At 37.2% G+C, this 15,909-nt stretch overlaps 1 protein-coding gene and 1 non-coding gene across 2 annotated transcripts; both read right to left on the minus strand.

Moving 5' to 3' along the window:
* Positions 1–8,375: 8,375 nt before the first annotated feature.
* LOC104612504 (uncharacterized protein At4g22758) lies at positions 8,376–9,698 on the minus strand. Its single transcript, XM_010279938.3, has 2 exons — positions 9,045–9,698; positions 8,376–8,798 (listed from the first exon to the last, which is right to left on the minus strand). The coding sequence occupies exons 1-2, from the start codon at positions 9,436–9,438 to the stop codon at positions 8,611–8,613; spliced, it is 582 nt and encodes a 193-aa protein (XP_010278240.1). The 5' UTR covers positions 9,439–9,698; the 3' UTR covers positions 8,376–8,610.
* Positions 9,699–10,346: 648 nt separating this feature from the next.
* Positions 10,347–10,419, minus strand: TRNAA-UGC (transfer RNA alanine (anticodon UGC)). Its single transcript has one exon. It is a non-coding gene; the product is annotated as a tRNA-Ala (tRNA).
* Positions 10,420–15,909: the final 5,490 nt, after the last annotated feature.

The raw sequence follows: 15,909 nt of genomic DNA on the forward strand, positions 1-15,909 counted from the left end.
CGATGGGTTTAAAATTAGTGAACCGTTATTGGAACTTTTTTAAAACGTGATAATTGGTTTTAATAATAAATGTAAAACTCAACTGAAGTGGAAGTTTACATCAATTTTTTTATGTAAATCTTACATTGAAAACAAACATATAAAAATTAGGACCGGGAATGGAGTTTTACATTATTGCGTATTTATGCTGAAAACAAACGTGAACAAATGCGAACCAGTGGTGGACTTTTACATCAATTCACATTTACACTGCAAACAAACGCAACCTAAAGAAATGGATGAATCACTTGGCTTCAGGTTGTGGATTTTGGCTTTATAAGGCGAGGCCCACTTGGTGGAAAGCCTTTAAGCAATGTTCAATGATAATTTGGAAGGCCAAATTTGATTATCATGTAAACTCTCTGTGCTGGCCTCCAGTAGCTTCTTCAAAGAATCTACGTATAAATTTATGGTTACAATTGTGCATCAAGCACATTTATGGAATTGTGGTGGTAAAATTTTGAATATAAAAGCTTGTTTGTTGGGTGAGGCAACTAATACTATCAATATGGATGAAGCTAGGGCAGTTTGGGAAGCCCATAATCTGGCTTTAAACTTCAAAGATTTTCTTATAATTATAGAAGGGACTCCAAGCTTGTCATCTCATGTCTGCGAGGAGAAATTCAACCACGATGGAGTATAAAGAACTTCATTGAAGACTGTGTTGCCTTGAAAACCCGGTTCGAGTTTGGTTTGAAGTACCGTTATGTCTATCGAGAGGCAAATCAAGCAGCTGACTGGATAGCCCACCAAGCCCAATCCTTTCCTCCAGGTTTCTTAAACTTTAATTTGCAAGATCTTCCTTTTCCTTTGAGTTTTATTTGTGTAGCACCTTCTAGATCTAAAAAAAAAAAGCTATGTATAAATCGAAAGCTCTCCGTAGTCCCTAATGGGCCTTAGAAGCTGAGAGGTTAGGGCTACCTATAAGGCCCCGTTTGCTTTTCGGTGAGTTACTTACCCGGGTAAATGCAGTTATCTGGGTAAGTTTTTCCTGGGAAACACTTACTTGGGTAAGTGCATTTAACCATATTTTTTTTTATTTCTCATGTAAATAAAGCAATGACCATTTTAGCCATAAAAAAATCAATTATTAAAAATGGCATTTTTGTCACATTCAAGTGTTGACAACTTTCCCCCTAGGTGGAAAAGTTATTTACCCACCTAGGAGATGGGTATCACTTATACCCAGAAAAATAAACTTTCCCTTACCCCCACATAAATGTAAAAAAAGAACATGGGATTCTTGGTCAATGGGAACCAAAATCCCATTGACTAATTTTCCCCCCTCTCAAAATCCGAAAAAAGAATGCCCCATAAACGACAAAAGAGGGTTGGGGAGAAGAAAGGTGGATTAAAAAGTTATATGCTCGATTAAGAGGGCTTTCACACAGCGACTTCTGTATTTATAGGTGGGCCCACGTGAACAGCCTGAAGTTATGTATGGTGAAAAGCTTATTCCGTCCTGACCAGCCCAAGAGGGCTCCAAGATGATGATCACAATGTATTCATAAGAAGATAATTAATTTTTTTGATAAGGGCAAGTTTGCTAGTTGGGTCATTTAGGCTATGTTTGTTTGAGGTGTAAAAATAAATTTACACCGAATGTAAAATGAGAACCGGTTTGATGAGAGTGTGAAATGGGAACCGGTTGTTGGCCCCATTTACACTCATCATGTTTGGAAGATCAAGTAATTTAAATGTTTCACTGCCTACCCCTGCATACCTAACTTAAATGTTTCATAGACCCATCATGACCCTGCCTATCCCTGCATCTTGTCACTGTGCCGGTGAAAGAGAGAGAAGACAAGAAAAGTTAGAGAGAGAGAAAAAGAGAAGGGGAAGAAAAAGAGCTTGAGCTGAGCTGATCCACGACGACGATAATGGCAATTTCTCATGGGTTTCTTTTGATAATTGGCGTCTTCATCACAATTGTGATTATCTTGTCTTCCGCCATTGATCCTCTGTGCTCTGAGATGGTGGAAATGCCGATCGAACCCAGTTTACCATTGCGGCACTGAGAATAGGTGCATGCTCCAATTTGTTGTTGTTTGGTACCAACCTAAGTGAAGGAATAGATGGGAATTTCTTATGCCAGTGAAGAAGCTTGCAGAATGGAGGCTGAACAGAGAAGAGGTACAGATCTACAACAGCGATAAGTACGAATAGACGAGAGTGAAACCGGGGAGGAAGAAGAGCAAGGAGAGAGAGAAAGAGAGTCCATCGAGTTTTGAGAAGATGGAGTTTTACATCGATTTGATCGGTGGTAACTTTCCACCGATTTCTGATGTAAAATTTACCTAAAGTGGAATTTTACACTCATATAAGATGTAAAATACCATCTCATTCAAATGTTAATAAAATTGAGTCGGAGTATAAAGTTTACCCCGATTCACATTTACACCTTAAACAAATACAGTGTTAGCGAATTTCTGGTAGGAGTATTGCACAACCTTATAGTTACTTATAATTTGGAGCAAAAGGAGTCTTCATACTCCTCTTTCCACCCTCTATTTGTGGAAGTGGTTTCGATTTAGAAGACAAACAATTGGCTAATGTTCAAAAGACACCCACCCCCCCCAAAAAAAAAAAAAAAAACTTAAACCTTTCCTAGTATTTCATTTAAATACTGAAAACATCTCTCATTCTTCAAAATGGACTTAGACCTCCTTCTTAAATGATGTCTCTGTTAGATGACATCATGTCTTCTACGGAAAAAAATTCCCTTCACCGAGTAAAGGCAATCTTGAACAGATTCTGGTTCTGGTATCCAATTCACCATTGCAATGGTGTTTCAAAGTGATATTAAAGAAAAACCAAACCTGATGGCATCCGCTTTGCATTTGATTGTTACACTCTTTGGAAGCTGGTGAATCATCAATAGCGTCCTCTGGTGCCTCATTTGCTTTGCGTTTGATTGTTACAACAGGGCATTCTACATGCATTGCTGTAGCAAGTGAAGCCCTCTGGTCTTGTTCCTGTTTCTTCATTGCTTGAAAATCCTCAGGTGATGCATAAATACTATCCACGTCATCAAACCCGTCTTCATCGGGGGCTTGAACATGAAGGAATAGGAGCTTGAAGCTGGAGATATTGGAGTGGACAATCCTTTGATGAAAGATTCGTTCACTGCCAACATTATCCAAGTTGGCTCCGATTCCACCCCTCTTTCCATTTCTCTCTGTATTCTGTCTTCGTTATATTGTTGATGCTGTCTCCCCTACCCTATAATGAAGCTTGCTACTAACATGCACCGAAGAACAGCGACACACCATCTACTATTGAAAAGACAACAGAAGCCCATGGATTGTCGCTTGTCGGAACTAAACCAATGGTTCTTGAAATAATAATATTTCTGTAATAAAAGATTGCTTATCAGAAAATTAAAGCAACATTATTTGTTAATTTGATCATTTTGATCACGAGATGAACATTGATTTTCGGAGAGAAGAAAATTGCTCCTATGAGATGTTATCAAAGCTCCATTGGTGGCAATTGGATTCAACAGTGAAATGAACAACAGTCAAGTTCACTATTCCAAGGTTAAAGGCGAAGGTTTTGTTCTTTGAATTAAGTACATATCAATCTAATGCCAAAATTAACTTGGGGTATATTAGATATTTTGATTTCTTTATTAGAGATAACGCTTTAAAAAATTAAGGAGGGAGGTTTAAGTTTAATTTAAAAAGTGAGAAGATGTTTTAGTATTTTGGTGAAATATTAGGGGAGGTTTAAATCTTTTAACCTAAATGTAAAAATTAAAAGCTAAAAGGATAGTCAATTGAAGAAAGGGTACAAAGTGAGAGAGACCCTGTTGGTTATCCACAATTTTATGTGCAATCAAGGTTTAAATATCGGTGATACATATCTGTTTTGAGGGTCATTCATACGCCAAAATCCAAATGAAAACATTTGAGAGGTTCTAATCATTAAAACCCTCTTACACACCAACTTGAGAGTATCAGATGTATCGACGTTTTAATCTTTGTCCATAATTTTCATCCCATATTCGATGACTTGATTGGAGTTGAGCACATTCGAGCATTCACAAGGAGTTGAGCATCAAGCCAGTTTGGATAGGGGTGAATCGAGTGATCATGGTTAGGGCTGGGCCGGGTTTAGCATAATGATAAGTGCTTTAACCTAAACCCAGTCCCAGACTGGCCCGCACACTGGACGGCTTGACCTAGTTTGCAAGTCCAAGCCCAATCTTTTATGGGCCCGGACTGAGCTTACAACCTTTCTGAGCCTATGACATCTAATAACAAAAATTTAATTATTTAAAATTCTTATTTTAAATATAATATAATATATAGAACAAAATATGGCACAAGCCCAAGATAAATTGGCTAAGTTTTGGGCCTATGCACCAAAAAAGGCATGGGCCTCATTTGATTCTTAAGGTCTGTTTAGTTTGCAGTTGGAATCGGAATGGTTCATTCTCATAGTGTGTTTGATTCAAACAGGAGTGGGAATGGAAATGAGAATAAGCAAGAATGGGATTTTACTCTCAAGGGAGGGGCAGGGAATGGCCATTCCCTCAAACTGGAGGAATGCCTTTCCAACAGAAATGGGAATGGGATTCCGATTCCACCCAACCGAACAGTTGGAATCAGAATAGCCCATTCCGATTTCGATTCCAGATCCCTATTCCCATGAACCAAACAAGGCCATAGAGTTGGTTTTGCTTGACTTACCTATCATTTTATAGATGAAAGCATGGCCTCCATTCTCATTCTTGAGAAATGTGGGACTTGGAACAACTCTAAATAACAAGTGCTACCATTGAGTATTTTTCCAAGTCTGCATTGCTTAGGCAATGAGAATGAAAGCCTTACCTAGGAGTAGACCTGTTCATGGGCCGGGCCGGGCTTTCACTTGTCACTAATGAAAATATACTAGGCTCGAGCCTGACCCCGGCCCGACCAACGGGCCTATAACTTGGGCCCAAGCCCAACCCTGGTAAAAAGCCCGAAACCCAAGCCCGAGCCCGAAGCCCGACCTAATTGAAAAAAAAAAAAACAAATTTCCCTATTCAAATTAGAATTAAAAATTCAGATAGTATTTTTTTTTCTATTTAAATGAACAATGGGCCTACAAGATGATATTTTTCCCTTTCTTTTATATTTTAAAACACAATTTTACATTGTTAAATCAAAAAATTTATTCAAATGGACATAATCACATAACTAATTTTAAGTTTAATATTAGGTCGGGCCGGGCCGAGCTATTTTGACAAAACCCGAGCCCGGCTCGAATTTATTGCGGGCCAGACTTTGTGACCCGAATTTAAGCCCGCGGGCCTATAAACATGTTCAAACCCGTCCGAGGGTCGGGTCGGACCACCTGGCCCATGAACAGGTCTACCTAGGAGGACAATTTACAATTACATATTTGAATTGCCTCAAATGTTCATAGATGGATTGACATGTGTCAACTAATTAATATTTATATTTATTTATATGTTAAATCTTAAAATTTTTATATTAGTATAAAATAAAATATACATGCATATATATAACCTATATAATATAATGTTGTAAACTGTTGTAATATATATTATATTATATTATATTATAGGACGGACTTGAAGTGTTGGGCCCAAGCCCATCCCAAAATTGTCTGGTCTTAATGCAGGCCCGAGCTAGACTGGGCTTGCACACAAAAACATGGGCCCAGGCCCAGAAATTTGCGGGCTAGGTTGGTCTGAGCAAAAAATGATTACCCCTAAATTTGGACCACAGCCGGCAAAAGAGGCCCAAAAATTGAGTTCAAGTTGAGTTTATGCCAAGTTTTACTGTTACAGAAATATACCAATTCAACAAAGTTTCGAAGGGTTGTTGAATTCTAAGGCCCCATTTGGTTCGTGGGAATAGGGGTCTGGAATTGGAATCAAAATGGGCTATTCCGATTCCAACCGTTTGGTTGGGTGGAATCGGAATCCCATTACCATTCCTGTTGGAATGGTATTCTCCCATTTGAGGGAATGGCCATTCCCTGCCCTTCCCTTGGGAATGAAGTCTCATTCCTGCTGACTCCCATTCCTATTCCTATATGAATCAAACAAACTATGGGAATGGACCATATCGATTCTGATTCCAAAGGATTTCGATTCTGATTCAAAGGGACCCTAAATGTGTGTTTATAGACTTATTATTATTATTATTATTATTATTATGATGATGATGATGATGATGATGATGATGATGAGTCATGACACACCCATATTTAGCATGACATGATATGATGTTGACATTTACTTTTTACAAATAGTTATTTCACTTTCACCATCCATTAAATCCCCCTTGTAAGTATGGCTGAGTTCATAATCTGAAATAGTCATAATATGAACCAAACATTCTTTTTTATTTGGATTGATGATCATAATAAATGGCATTGTATTGGTTTTCTTTTCTTTCTCTACCTTTTTCCTTCAAACCAAGCACAGCCTAAATGTCTCTCAGCTATGTGGGGGTCTCAGTATGTATAGCACATTTGCTGCCATTCGGGAGGGACAGCATATTTTCTGGTGATAATGTTTTCTTTCCATCCACTATCAAATGAGTTGAGATTTCCTACCCACAAGCTCTTCTAACGTCTCTATACATAGGATACTATATTCATACATTGAAAAATGTCTCTCTTGTTATTCATGGGAGAGTTCTTGTAAGTAAAAACTCTATACACACTTTATAAGTACACTCATATAACTGTACATTGAGAACATTTTCCTATAACTTTAACACACATGTAAGGAAGATATTCTTGATATTCAGTTCAAATTCGAATTCGTTCTGATTTTACCAGATCTAGATATTCTCTTGATGATTTTTAGAATCAGATTGGATCCTTATCAGATATCCAATAAAATCATCCAAATTGAATTCAAATATGGAATTAGAGAATTTGAATTGGAATTCAGATTATATGGAGTTTTATGAGAGGTAAACTGAAGGTAAACCGGTTAGATAATAAAATCATATTTAGAAACCTCACCTAACAATTTAAGCTTTCAACGGTTCTTTAGGAAGACTCAATTCCTCTCTCTTGATCGTTCTCATTTGGTCAAGTTCAGATCCACAGTCCCACGCTGATAAATTCTTAGCTTATCCTATCAAGACTTTGGACCTACACTTTAAATACGAATGCTATTGTAGATGCGTTTCATCCTTGTTCATCTTTTAACCTCAAAAAGAAGATGAACTGTCTGTCTCAATTCTTTCTTTATTTGTTGTTGGGTTCCTAAGCCCAAGACATAGACAAACTAAGGTATCTTTCTTAATTACCGTATTTAGCCCAAAGTTAAAATTAAGGAGGATTGAGACAGTCTAATTGTTTATCATGAGAGGTCATTAATTAAGATTGTTCAAAATCACTCACTAGCTTTGGCCTAATTGATATATCATAGACTTACAGCTTCACCTTAGATTCTGGAGATTGAGTAGTGCAAATGCAGACGTATCTTATTATCCAATAGTAGCAGATTACATGGTTTAATATCCTTTTTTTAATTTAAAAATTATAATTCAAGATATTCCTTTGTATTTCTTTTTTTTTGCACAGTTATTTTTGCACCCGGGCCCTACCTGTTGGACAAATTTTGTACTCATCTCCCCACCTCTTTTGTTTTTATATTCATAATAATATCATTAATCAATTACTCCTGTCCTCTCCATCATCTTTGTGCAACGAAGAATCTCTATCTAATTTTTGGTACTAGCCTCGTTTGGGAGTGATTATTGGATAAATAAATGATTAGGAGTGTTTGGTAAAAGAAATTTCAAAAGAGCAATATAGGTATTTTCAATAAGTGCTTTTGGAAAAAATAAAAAATTTTAAGCTTATTCAAAATGGGCTTATTTCCCAAAAATGTGCTTATTCATGCTTATTTCTCAGATGCATAAAACTATGTAAGTGCTTATTGGTTTGGTCCTAGTGTAAAATAAGCACTTTAAGTGCTCAAAAAAAAAAAAAAAAACTAAAATTTGAGGTTAGTCAAAATGGGTTTACTTTACAAAAAAATGCTTATGCATATAAGTGGTTATTGGTGTGGTCCTAACCTAAAATGAGCACTTTTTTTCATAAGTGCTTAAAAATAAGCATTTCCAAACAAGCGCTTAGTCTTACAGCAATGATGTAAGTGTGAATTGCTTATTTTAAAGTGACCTTTTCCTCTCCAACCAATGCAAAGTTTAAAAAGGTTCCTCTCTGAAGCAATAGGACAAAAGGACTGAACTCAATCAACTCCTGCTTGTTCCCACGAAGGAAATCAAGCTCTCAGCTATCTCTACATGTTGATATTGTGCATAGAAAAACTTAAAAAATGGAAGAAGGATGAATGAATTTGAAAGAGATAACTTGCATTCCTTTCTAGAAAACAGACACAATAAATGCTCAGATCAAATCAAATGGCTTCACTTTACATCTCCAGCCTAGCCTTCATAAAAACACAATACATGGCTCCTCAGACACTGTATCAATTTCTATACAACAGAGGTTTAATTCTGCTAATAAATTCCACAACCGAATCTCATTTTCAGATACCCAACAAAATGGAAAAGACATAGCTTGCTTTTACAGCAAGAAATCCATGAATCTCAGCCAAGAAACTCCGATCTTTGAAGCCTTCTCAGCTTGGTTTGAACAGGAGGAAGAGGAGGAAGATGATGATAGCACAGTAGCATCTCCGACTTGCTGCTTCCTTGGGCACAGGAAAAAGTTCCTTGATCCCAACGTTATTAGCTTCTCTTCTCGACCCAGACCTGCTCCCACAAACCAACCACAGTGATGAGTATCATTTCTATTCTAGCAATTTGCAGATATTGACCAAGAATCTTCATTTCCTCTAAACAATGAAAACGAAAGAAGAAAACAGTGGTTCCCAACTGGACATAGAGTCGATTCAACCAAGCAGCAGACGTTCCGGATGAATCCCGCGGATAATAACAGATAGATTAGCATTTCGACAGAAGGAAAAAAGGGGTTTCTTTTAAAATTTGATTGCTTACTTTCTAGGCTGAACTGCGAATAATGGAGATCGAAGGCGGAAGGGTCGGTCGTGGGTAGGAACGGCCTCCTGCCCTCCTTCACGTACAACCGCACCGCCGCTGCTATAAGATCACTCACCGTCGATTCCGGCGAAATCACCACCTGTATGGCACCTAGGCTCCTCTGTATCGTGACGTTCAGCAGCAGCTTCGTCAGTTTCGCTGGCGCAGTCTCCTGCGCGGTTACGGTGAACTTCCTGCCGGAGAGGAGGTCTGGGTCGGTCTTGGGGCGGAGAAGCTGCGGGGGGATTAGATTACTCCGGCCATGAAACGACGACGACTTTTCGGTCAACTTTCCCATCTTAACGACCTTGTCTTCGTGGCCTCGCCGGTGATTTTTGGAAGAAGTCGGCATCTTTTGTAAACAAATTTTCAGAAGGGGCAGAGGAAGAGCGAAATCAAACTAAAAAAAGCTACCTCAATCTCCGATAACGGAAGAACCTCAAGCGAGGAAAGCCGAGAGCAGGGGAAGAGCTTAGGCTCTGGGGTTCCCCGGCGTTGGCAGCAGCTAACATAACCAGAACGATGGAGCTATGAATCCGTGGGAGAGAGGTGAAGAGAAGAATGGTGGGGAGGAGGAGCGGAGCGTGGAAACAGCGGTGGTGATGGCGATGAATTTATGGAGGAGGCGAAGGGCGAAGGAAGATAAGGGCGGACGTGGGTGGAAAGTGAGTGGGATGGAACATTTTTTCGGAGCTTCCTGCGTGGTGACCGGATATTGCCGGTAAAGCGGAATAATACCGTCCTGGAAAATGCCTGCCTCAGACGGAGATGTGCAGTAGCCGGCAGCCGCGCGTGAAGGGGCCCGGGTTGGGATTCAGGATTCGGTCGCTTGGACGGTGGTTTCCCTCTCTCAAACTTCCGATCAGGAGGGCAGAATTGTATTGTCATATCGCTTTCTCTCTCCTACTCGGTTGCAATTAGTACTCCCTATGCGTCGAATTTCAGTCAACCGTCAAAAGCGTCTACCGGTTGTTGCCGGTAATCGCAATCGCTCACTTCAGTCATTTGTTGCCTTGTTGGGTTAGATTTTCTTTGGGGTTCTAGCTAAAGTACGCTGGTGGGTGACGTTGGCAGTGAATGTTAGATCTAAGCACGTTTAGTAATTCAATAGATTCCGATCTGGCGTCAGAGAATGAACTCTCTTTTCCATTATAGCCAATAGGAATGAGAATGATGGATCACACGGGCTCTGTTTGATGTGGCCCAATGGGATTTGTTTCTTCTCGTTCGTTTTGGTTTAGACAAAAAAAAAACGTTATATGGAGATGCAGGGGATCGAACCCTGTACCTCTCGCATGCAAAGCGAGCGCTCTACCATTTGAGCTACATCCCCAATTATAATGTTTGCTTTGGATTTGATATAAAATGGTTAACGGAACACGTTAAATTAAAACGTACTGTTGCTTATTGTCAAATTGTCTGAAGTGTACAGCAAATAAACTGGTCGAAGTCGAATAGTCTGAACAAGACTAGACTCATTGGAGCTTTTATAATATGCCACGTGTCAAAATTTGGGGCGATAAAAGCTTCCCAATCAACAGTGGCCACGCAAGAAGTTTTATGAGCCAAACTTGACAGTAACCAGACAAAAATGAACTCTATAATTCGAAGAGAGATCCAGCAATAATGCAAAGATCAAATGGTCAGAGTTCTATCCTTGGCATCGGCAAACTCTTGGACCCATGTTGTGGTGGGGCCAGGCCAAGGAGTTATGGCTGCTTATAAGCAATGTCTTCTAATCATTTTCGAGTGGACGTTATATAAAGTTGAATTCAAAGAAAAAAGAGAGAGAGAGAGAGAACAAATAAACAGAATTCATTTGACGGGAGGAGAATTTAGGTGCCATTATGGCACATTTCGGAAGATCTTCCGGTAGTATAGATGGTTAAAGGATTAATCAGCTTTTGGGTATTATTTTTAAATATTTATACCCTTTGGTAACTGGTAACTATCTACAGAGTTATTAAATGAAAAATTTTCTGTGCAAAAAGCTAAAAAGGTACGAAAGCTTTGTTTAAGCTTGTATTTTTAGATTTCTGGCTATTTTTGGCTTCAATTAGATTTTTAGGGTATAAATATTTCACTTCCTATATTTTATTTCAAATAGAAAAGATCAAATTTTAATGTTTCAAAATCGAATTAGATTGGATGGTCGGATCAGAAAAATAGGAGATCGGTCACTTGTTCAGTTCCGTTTAATCTAAAAATCATTGATTTGGTCAACAAACCATTGATCCAGACGATCAAACCATCAAACCATTCGACCCGGGAATGGTTTGATTTTTCTGTCAGAGTAGACTGTCTATTCGGATCAGATGGTCGGAGGACCGTTCTACCCAAAATCAGACCCAGAACGATTCCCTATCTAGTTCGGTTTTAAAAACCTTGTTAAATTTTGTAAAGCACGCGGAAATGACCATACACTTTCATCAGTCGGCATATAAGGTAAAATAACACAACAATATTGATTCGGATTTACTCCTCAAAGTGTGCCTCACACCAATCTCACAGTAGTTGGGGAATTAAGAATGTCTTCCATGAATGAAAACTTAAGGTTATGTTTGGTTTGAAGGAAAATGCAGGGAAAGGAAGGAAAAGGTAGAAAAATCTTTACAAGCATTGTATAGATTCTTCTATTTTTTTCCTTCCTTTCCCTATCTTTTCCTTCAAACCAAACATAGCCTTACTGTATTCTTTTATCTAACTTTCTGCGGCTTCCCCAACTCTGACACCTGTAAAACTCAGGCAGCTGCCAATCAAGAGGAAACGTAGAAGCTGTTCACTTCGATTCATATGCCGATGAGATGATGCCACGTTAAAGAGTCGTCTCTGTCGGTATTGAGAAGGAAATTTGACAACAAATAATAGAGTCCTATCAAAGTTGGAGTCCATCATTGTCTGTTCCCTTCCCAGTTTGACGGGGATTACTATACGTATGAGCCAAATGAATTCAAGTGAAACGCGGGTGTTTGGTATAGTTGAAAGCAGAAAATGTTTACAACATCTTACATTTTGACTCCCCATCCCCCAAGTTGCGGTGCCTCAGTCAGTTGGTAAGGGTCAGTTTGGAAGAAGTATAAATACAAATATATAAAACGTAAAATTATGTATTTTTTATTATTTTATATATTTGCATTTTTATTCCTTTCAAACCAAGCCTAAATTATCTGGCCGGTTGAATGGGTGAATTGGGATCAAATCTGTTGTCATCAAAGGTTGGGATGGAACTGGATGATCTGGATACAAAATCATTGACAATGGGCTGGGAAATCTATCATTAATGAACACATTAGTGTTTCATGTATATCGTGTCCATATGGGACTCACACCTTGTGCATATAGAACAACGTTGTGTATATTCGTAATAGGTTCCAACCTAGCCCATTGTGTATTATTTTGTCTCCACTCAATCGAGACTCATGGAGAGAATTATTTTCCATTGTATGGTCCCATATTTAAAAAAATGCCCCATTTGTTTGTCATTATTTTGTGGAGAGTAAGTTGGTTAATTGGGTAATTGACCATGATCCCTATGATCGTATGCCACATTATAATAGGTCCCACCATATTTTTAATGAGTATCAGTTACTTAATTGATGCCCTCCTGAAGGGTGGGTAAGTTGCTTGCCCATGCATGGATAATTATCTCTCCCTCCTGCTTTTGCCTAGAAAATATTTGTTTGGATAAACTCACTTACATTGGTAAGTTAAAATAAAGGAGCCCTCAAGAAAAACATTTTGAACCCCCACAATGGGAGTATGGATTTAGTCCTCACGGTCTTTTGCATCCATGCATCAGAAACATCTCCATATTTGTATATTTTTATTCATACTAGTAAATGTGTACATGCATTTGCACGTGGAGTATCTCTAAAATAAAACTATTTATAATTTATGGGCAGTTTCTGAACAGTTATAACTTACAAGTTGGTAGTTTTTGAACAATTATGAGTGGACAGTTTCTGAAGTGAGAGTAAGGACATATATGCCCTCTTTTATGCCCATTGTGTGCTTAGCCAAGAAGGGTAGAAAACGTCCAATGAAAATTTCAGAAAAAAGGGGAAATTTGCTATTTTATAAATAGTATAGATATAGGGAGTTATTCCGAATGCACAGTTGCAAGTGGCTGTAAGCATGGTGTGAATACAGTTCCATGGGGACTGAAACCGAATTTCCCCAATGAACTCTTCTTGATTGCTACCATGCACCACTTCTTGATTTTCATGTCTAAACCCTAAATCCTAAACACTAAACATTAAAATAACAGGCAAAATGTATCTTCTTAGATGCATATATTCCACGGATGGGAGTCAAATATTCCTCCCCTCCGCCAAAAAAAAATGTGGAACAGATCATGCAAATTACACTACCCATTGGTTGAGATGTTTTAAAAATCTAATGGCCTTATATAAATTTAGATAGCCAAGAAAAGAAAAAAAAAATTGCAAAAGCAAAACAACTTTGCTAACGTGAAAAGAGTTGGGATAATAAAAAGATGTTCCAACACCCTCCTACCGAGATTTAATACCGCACATCTCACTATGAGACAACGATCCACTATGTATGAAATGTGTGGTGCCAAATTATGTTGGGAGGGTGTTGAAACATGTTTTGTTGTCAAGTGATCTGGTCTCACATGAAAATCATCATTCTTGTTTCAAATGCGTGCTTGATCTACTAACAATATGCTGGCCACATCCTGTTTACGAGGCATGAAAGATGTTCCCAGCAGATCGGGAATGATTTTGGCTGCAGTGCGAATTTATTTGCATTAATACAAATGCATGAGAGTGCAAATGTAAAACATACAAATTCTTATTCAACTTTTTTTTTTGAATTTTACTTTATTCTGCTTCATGTCTTAATTTATTTTATTTGAATTGAAATCAAATAAAATAAACTAAAATTTGAAATAAAAATAAGTCATAATTTACACTCAAATCATTTGCATTGCCATAATTTTGCATCAATACAAATTTGTTTGCATTGCAACCAAACACGGTCTAAAGAAAGAATACACTGAATATTCCGAGCTGGTGGAGGGGTAGAGTGGAAAATGGCCGCTTTCACACTCAAACCCCATATTCTGAGCTTCTCGGCCTAATATTTAACCATTGTACGAACCAATGTCAACTGGATTTGTAATTTTGTATTGCGGATGCGATACAACAGTGTAGATATGAGGTCATTTATAATTTTGTCCATGACCTAGGGGGTGCAACTTGCATGAACTCGGATTAGGGTTCTATCAAAATTTGGATGGGCATGGACAGAATACCCCAGGACTGATACAGTGTATAATCTTAAAATCGGGCACACCCGATTTACACCCATCTGATACAGTGTAAAACGGTTCAAATAAATTATAAAGTCGGGTTAATTTTGCATTGATAAAATTACCTTTTATCAAAGAGACTTCTAGTTGTAATGGATGCAAACACAAATTCCAATAAAGTATAAGCATTTTTTTTTTATTGAAAGCTTACTTGAATGCAAATTTATTTCTTTTTTATTGATATACTTTTACATCTTATTATCAATGTAAATATGCATTGATCTGTCACTTGTCAATGCAAAAATGTAATGTTGCTAAACACAGTCCAAAGTGAATCAGAGTGCAAATTTACCTTGAACCAGGATTTACACTCCATTTGCATCGTTTCCAAATGCAGCCTAATGTGTAATATGTGTAGCACTAAAAAAAGACTAAATTTGGTGTTTGTTTTTTCTCATAATTTGTCCTTTAATTTATTTTTTTCAATCAAAAAATATAGTGTCTAATATTATGATGTGTTTTATAACATGGACAAGATTCAAAATTTCGATACGATACACCTGATACAGGTGTTTTGGAACTCCCCTTTATTTTGTTAAAAAGCATTTAAAACATGCCCAAAAATCATGTTTTGAAAAGAAAAATGATACATACATAGGTTTTAGTACCGATACGCCTCTGTGTATCCAATACATAAAGGCGTATTTATATTTTGAACCTTGAACATGGATAAGAAATTGAGTGGTGTGGATTTGTCTTGTTCGTAGACATTCTATACTATGGATAAATTGTATGGGCCGAAACAATTCACACCCAAAGGGTGTTCTGTCAAATGTGTTGTGGATTCATCTATATTTTGTGTGTTGAATCCATACATCTCACATACAACTTGTAAGATGATTTTTATAGTCAATTAGGAATAAAAAATTATTATATTTTATAAATAAAAAATAACATTAAATAACAATGATTAAATTAAAATATCTATATTTAATAAACAAATATATATATATATATATATGACAAATTTTGGAGGATAAAGATACAGAAATATGAATATATCTAAAAATAAAAATCATTAAAAATTAAAAGTTAAAAAATATTATAGCATTTAAAAAATCATCATAATATTATCTTAGAATAATAAAAATTATTAAAATTTAATAAAAAGAATAAAATTTACTAAAAATATGAAAATTTGATAAATCATAAAAATTTAAATTTAAAATCATAAGAAAAATATTTATTTCTAATGAAATGTAAAGCCATAACAAAAAATATATACACTAGTTATCATCTCCAAGTAATATTGTTTCATCTCTGATTTTGGGCGTATTCTTCCCTTGTAAAGGAATAGAGTGGCGGAAGAAAAGCATAAGCTCTTGCAACGTTAAAATATGGGGAAAATCTATGATGCGAAAAAGACATGGTATTGAAAGAGTTTTGACCAATCAAAACCCACCCATGAATTTTGATAAATAAGACTTTATTGGCTACCACATTTATGATTCCAGTTGATTGGTCCGACTTTTTTCACATACCATATCT

Source organism: Nelumbo nucifera, chromosome 2, assembly GCF_055504915.1.
Source record: "Nelumbo nucifera cultivar China Antique chromosome 2, China Antique-T2T, whole genome shotgun sequence".
NCBI lineage: Eukaryota > Viridiplantae > Streptophyta > Magnoliopsida > Proteales > Nelumbonaceae > Nelumbo > Nelumbo nucifera.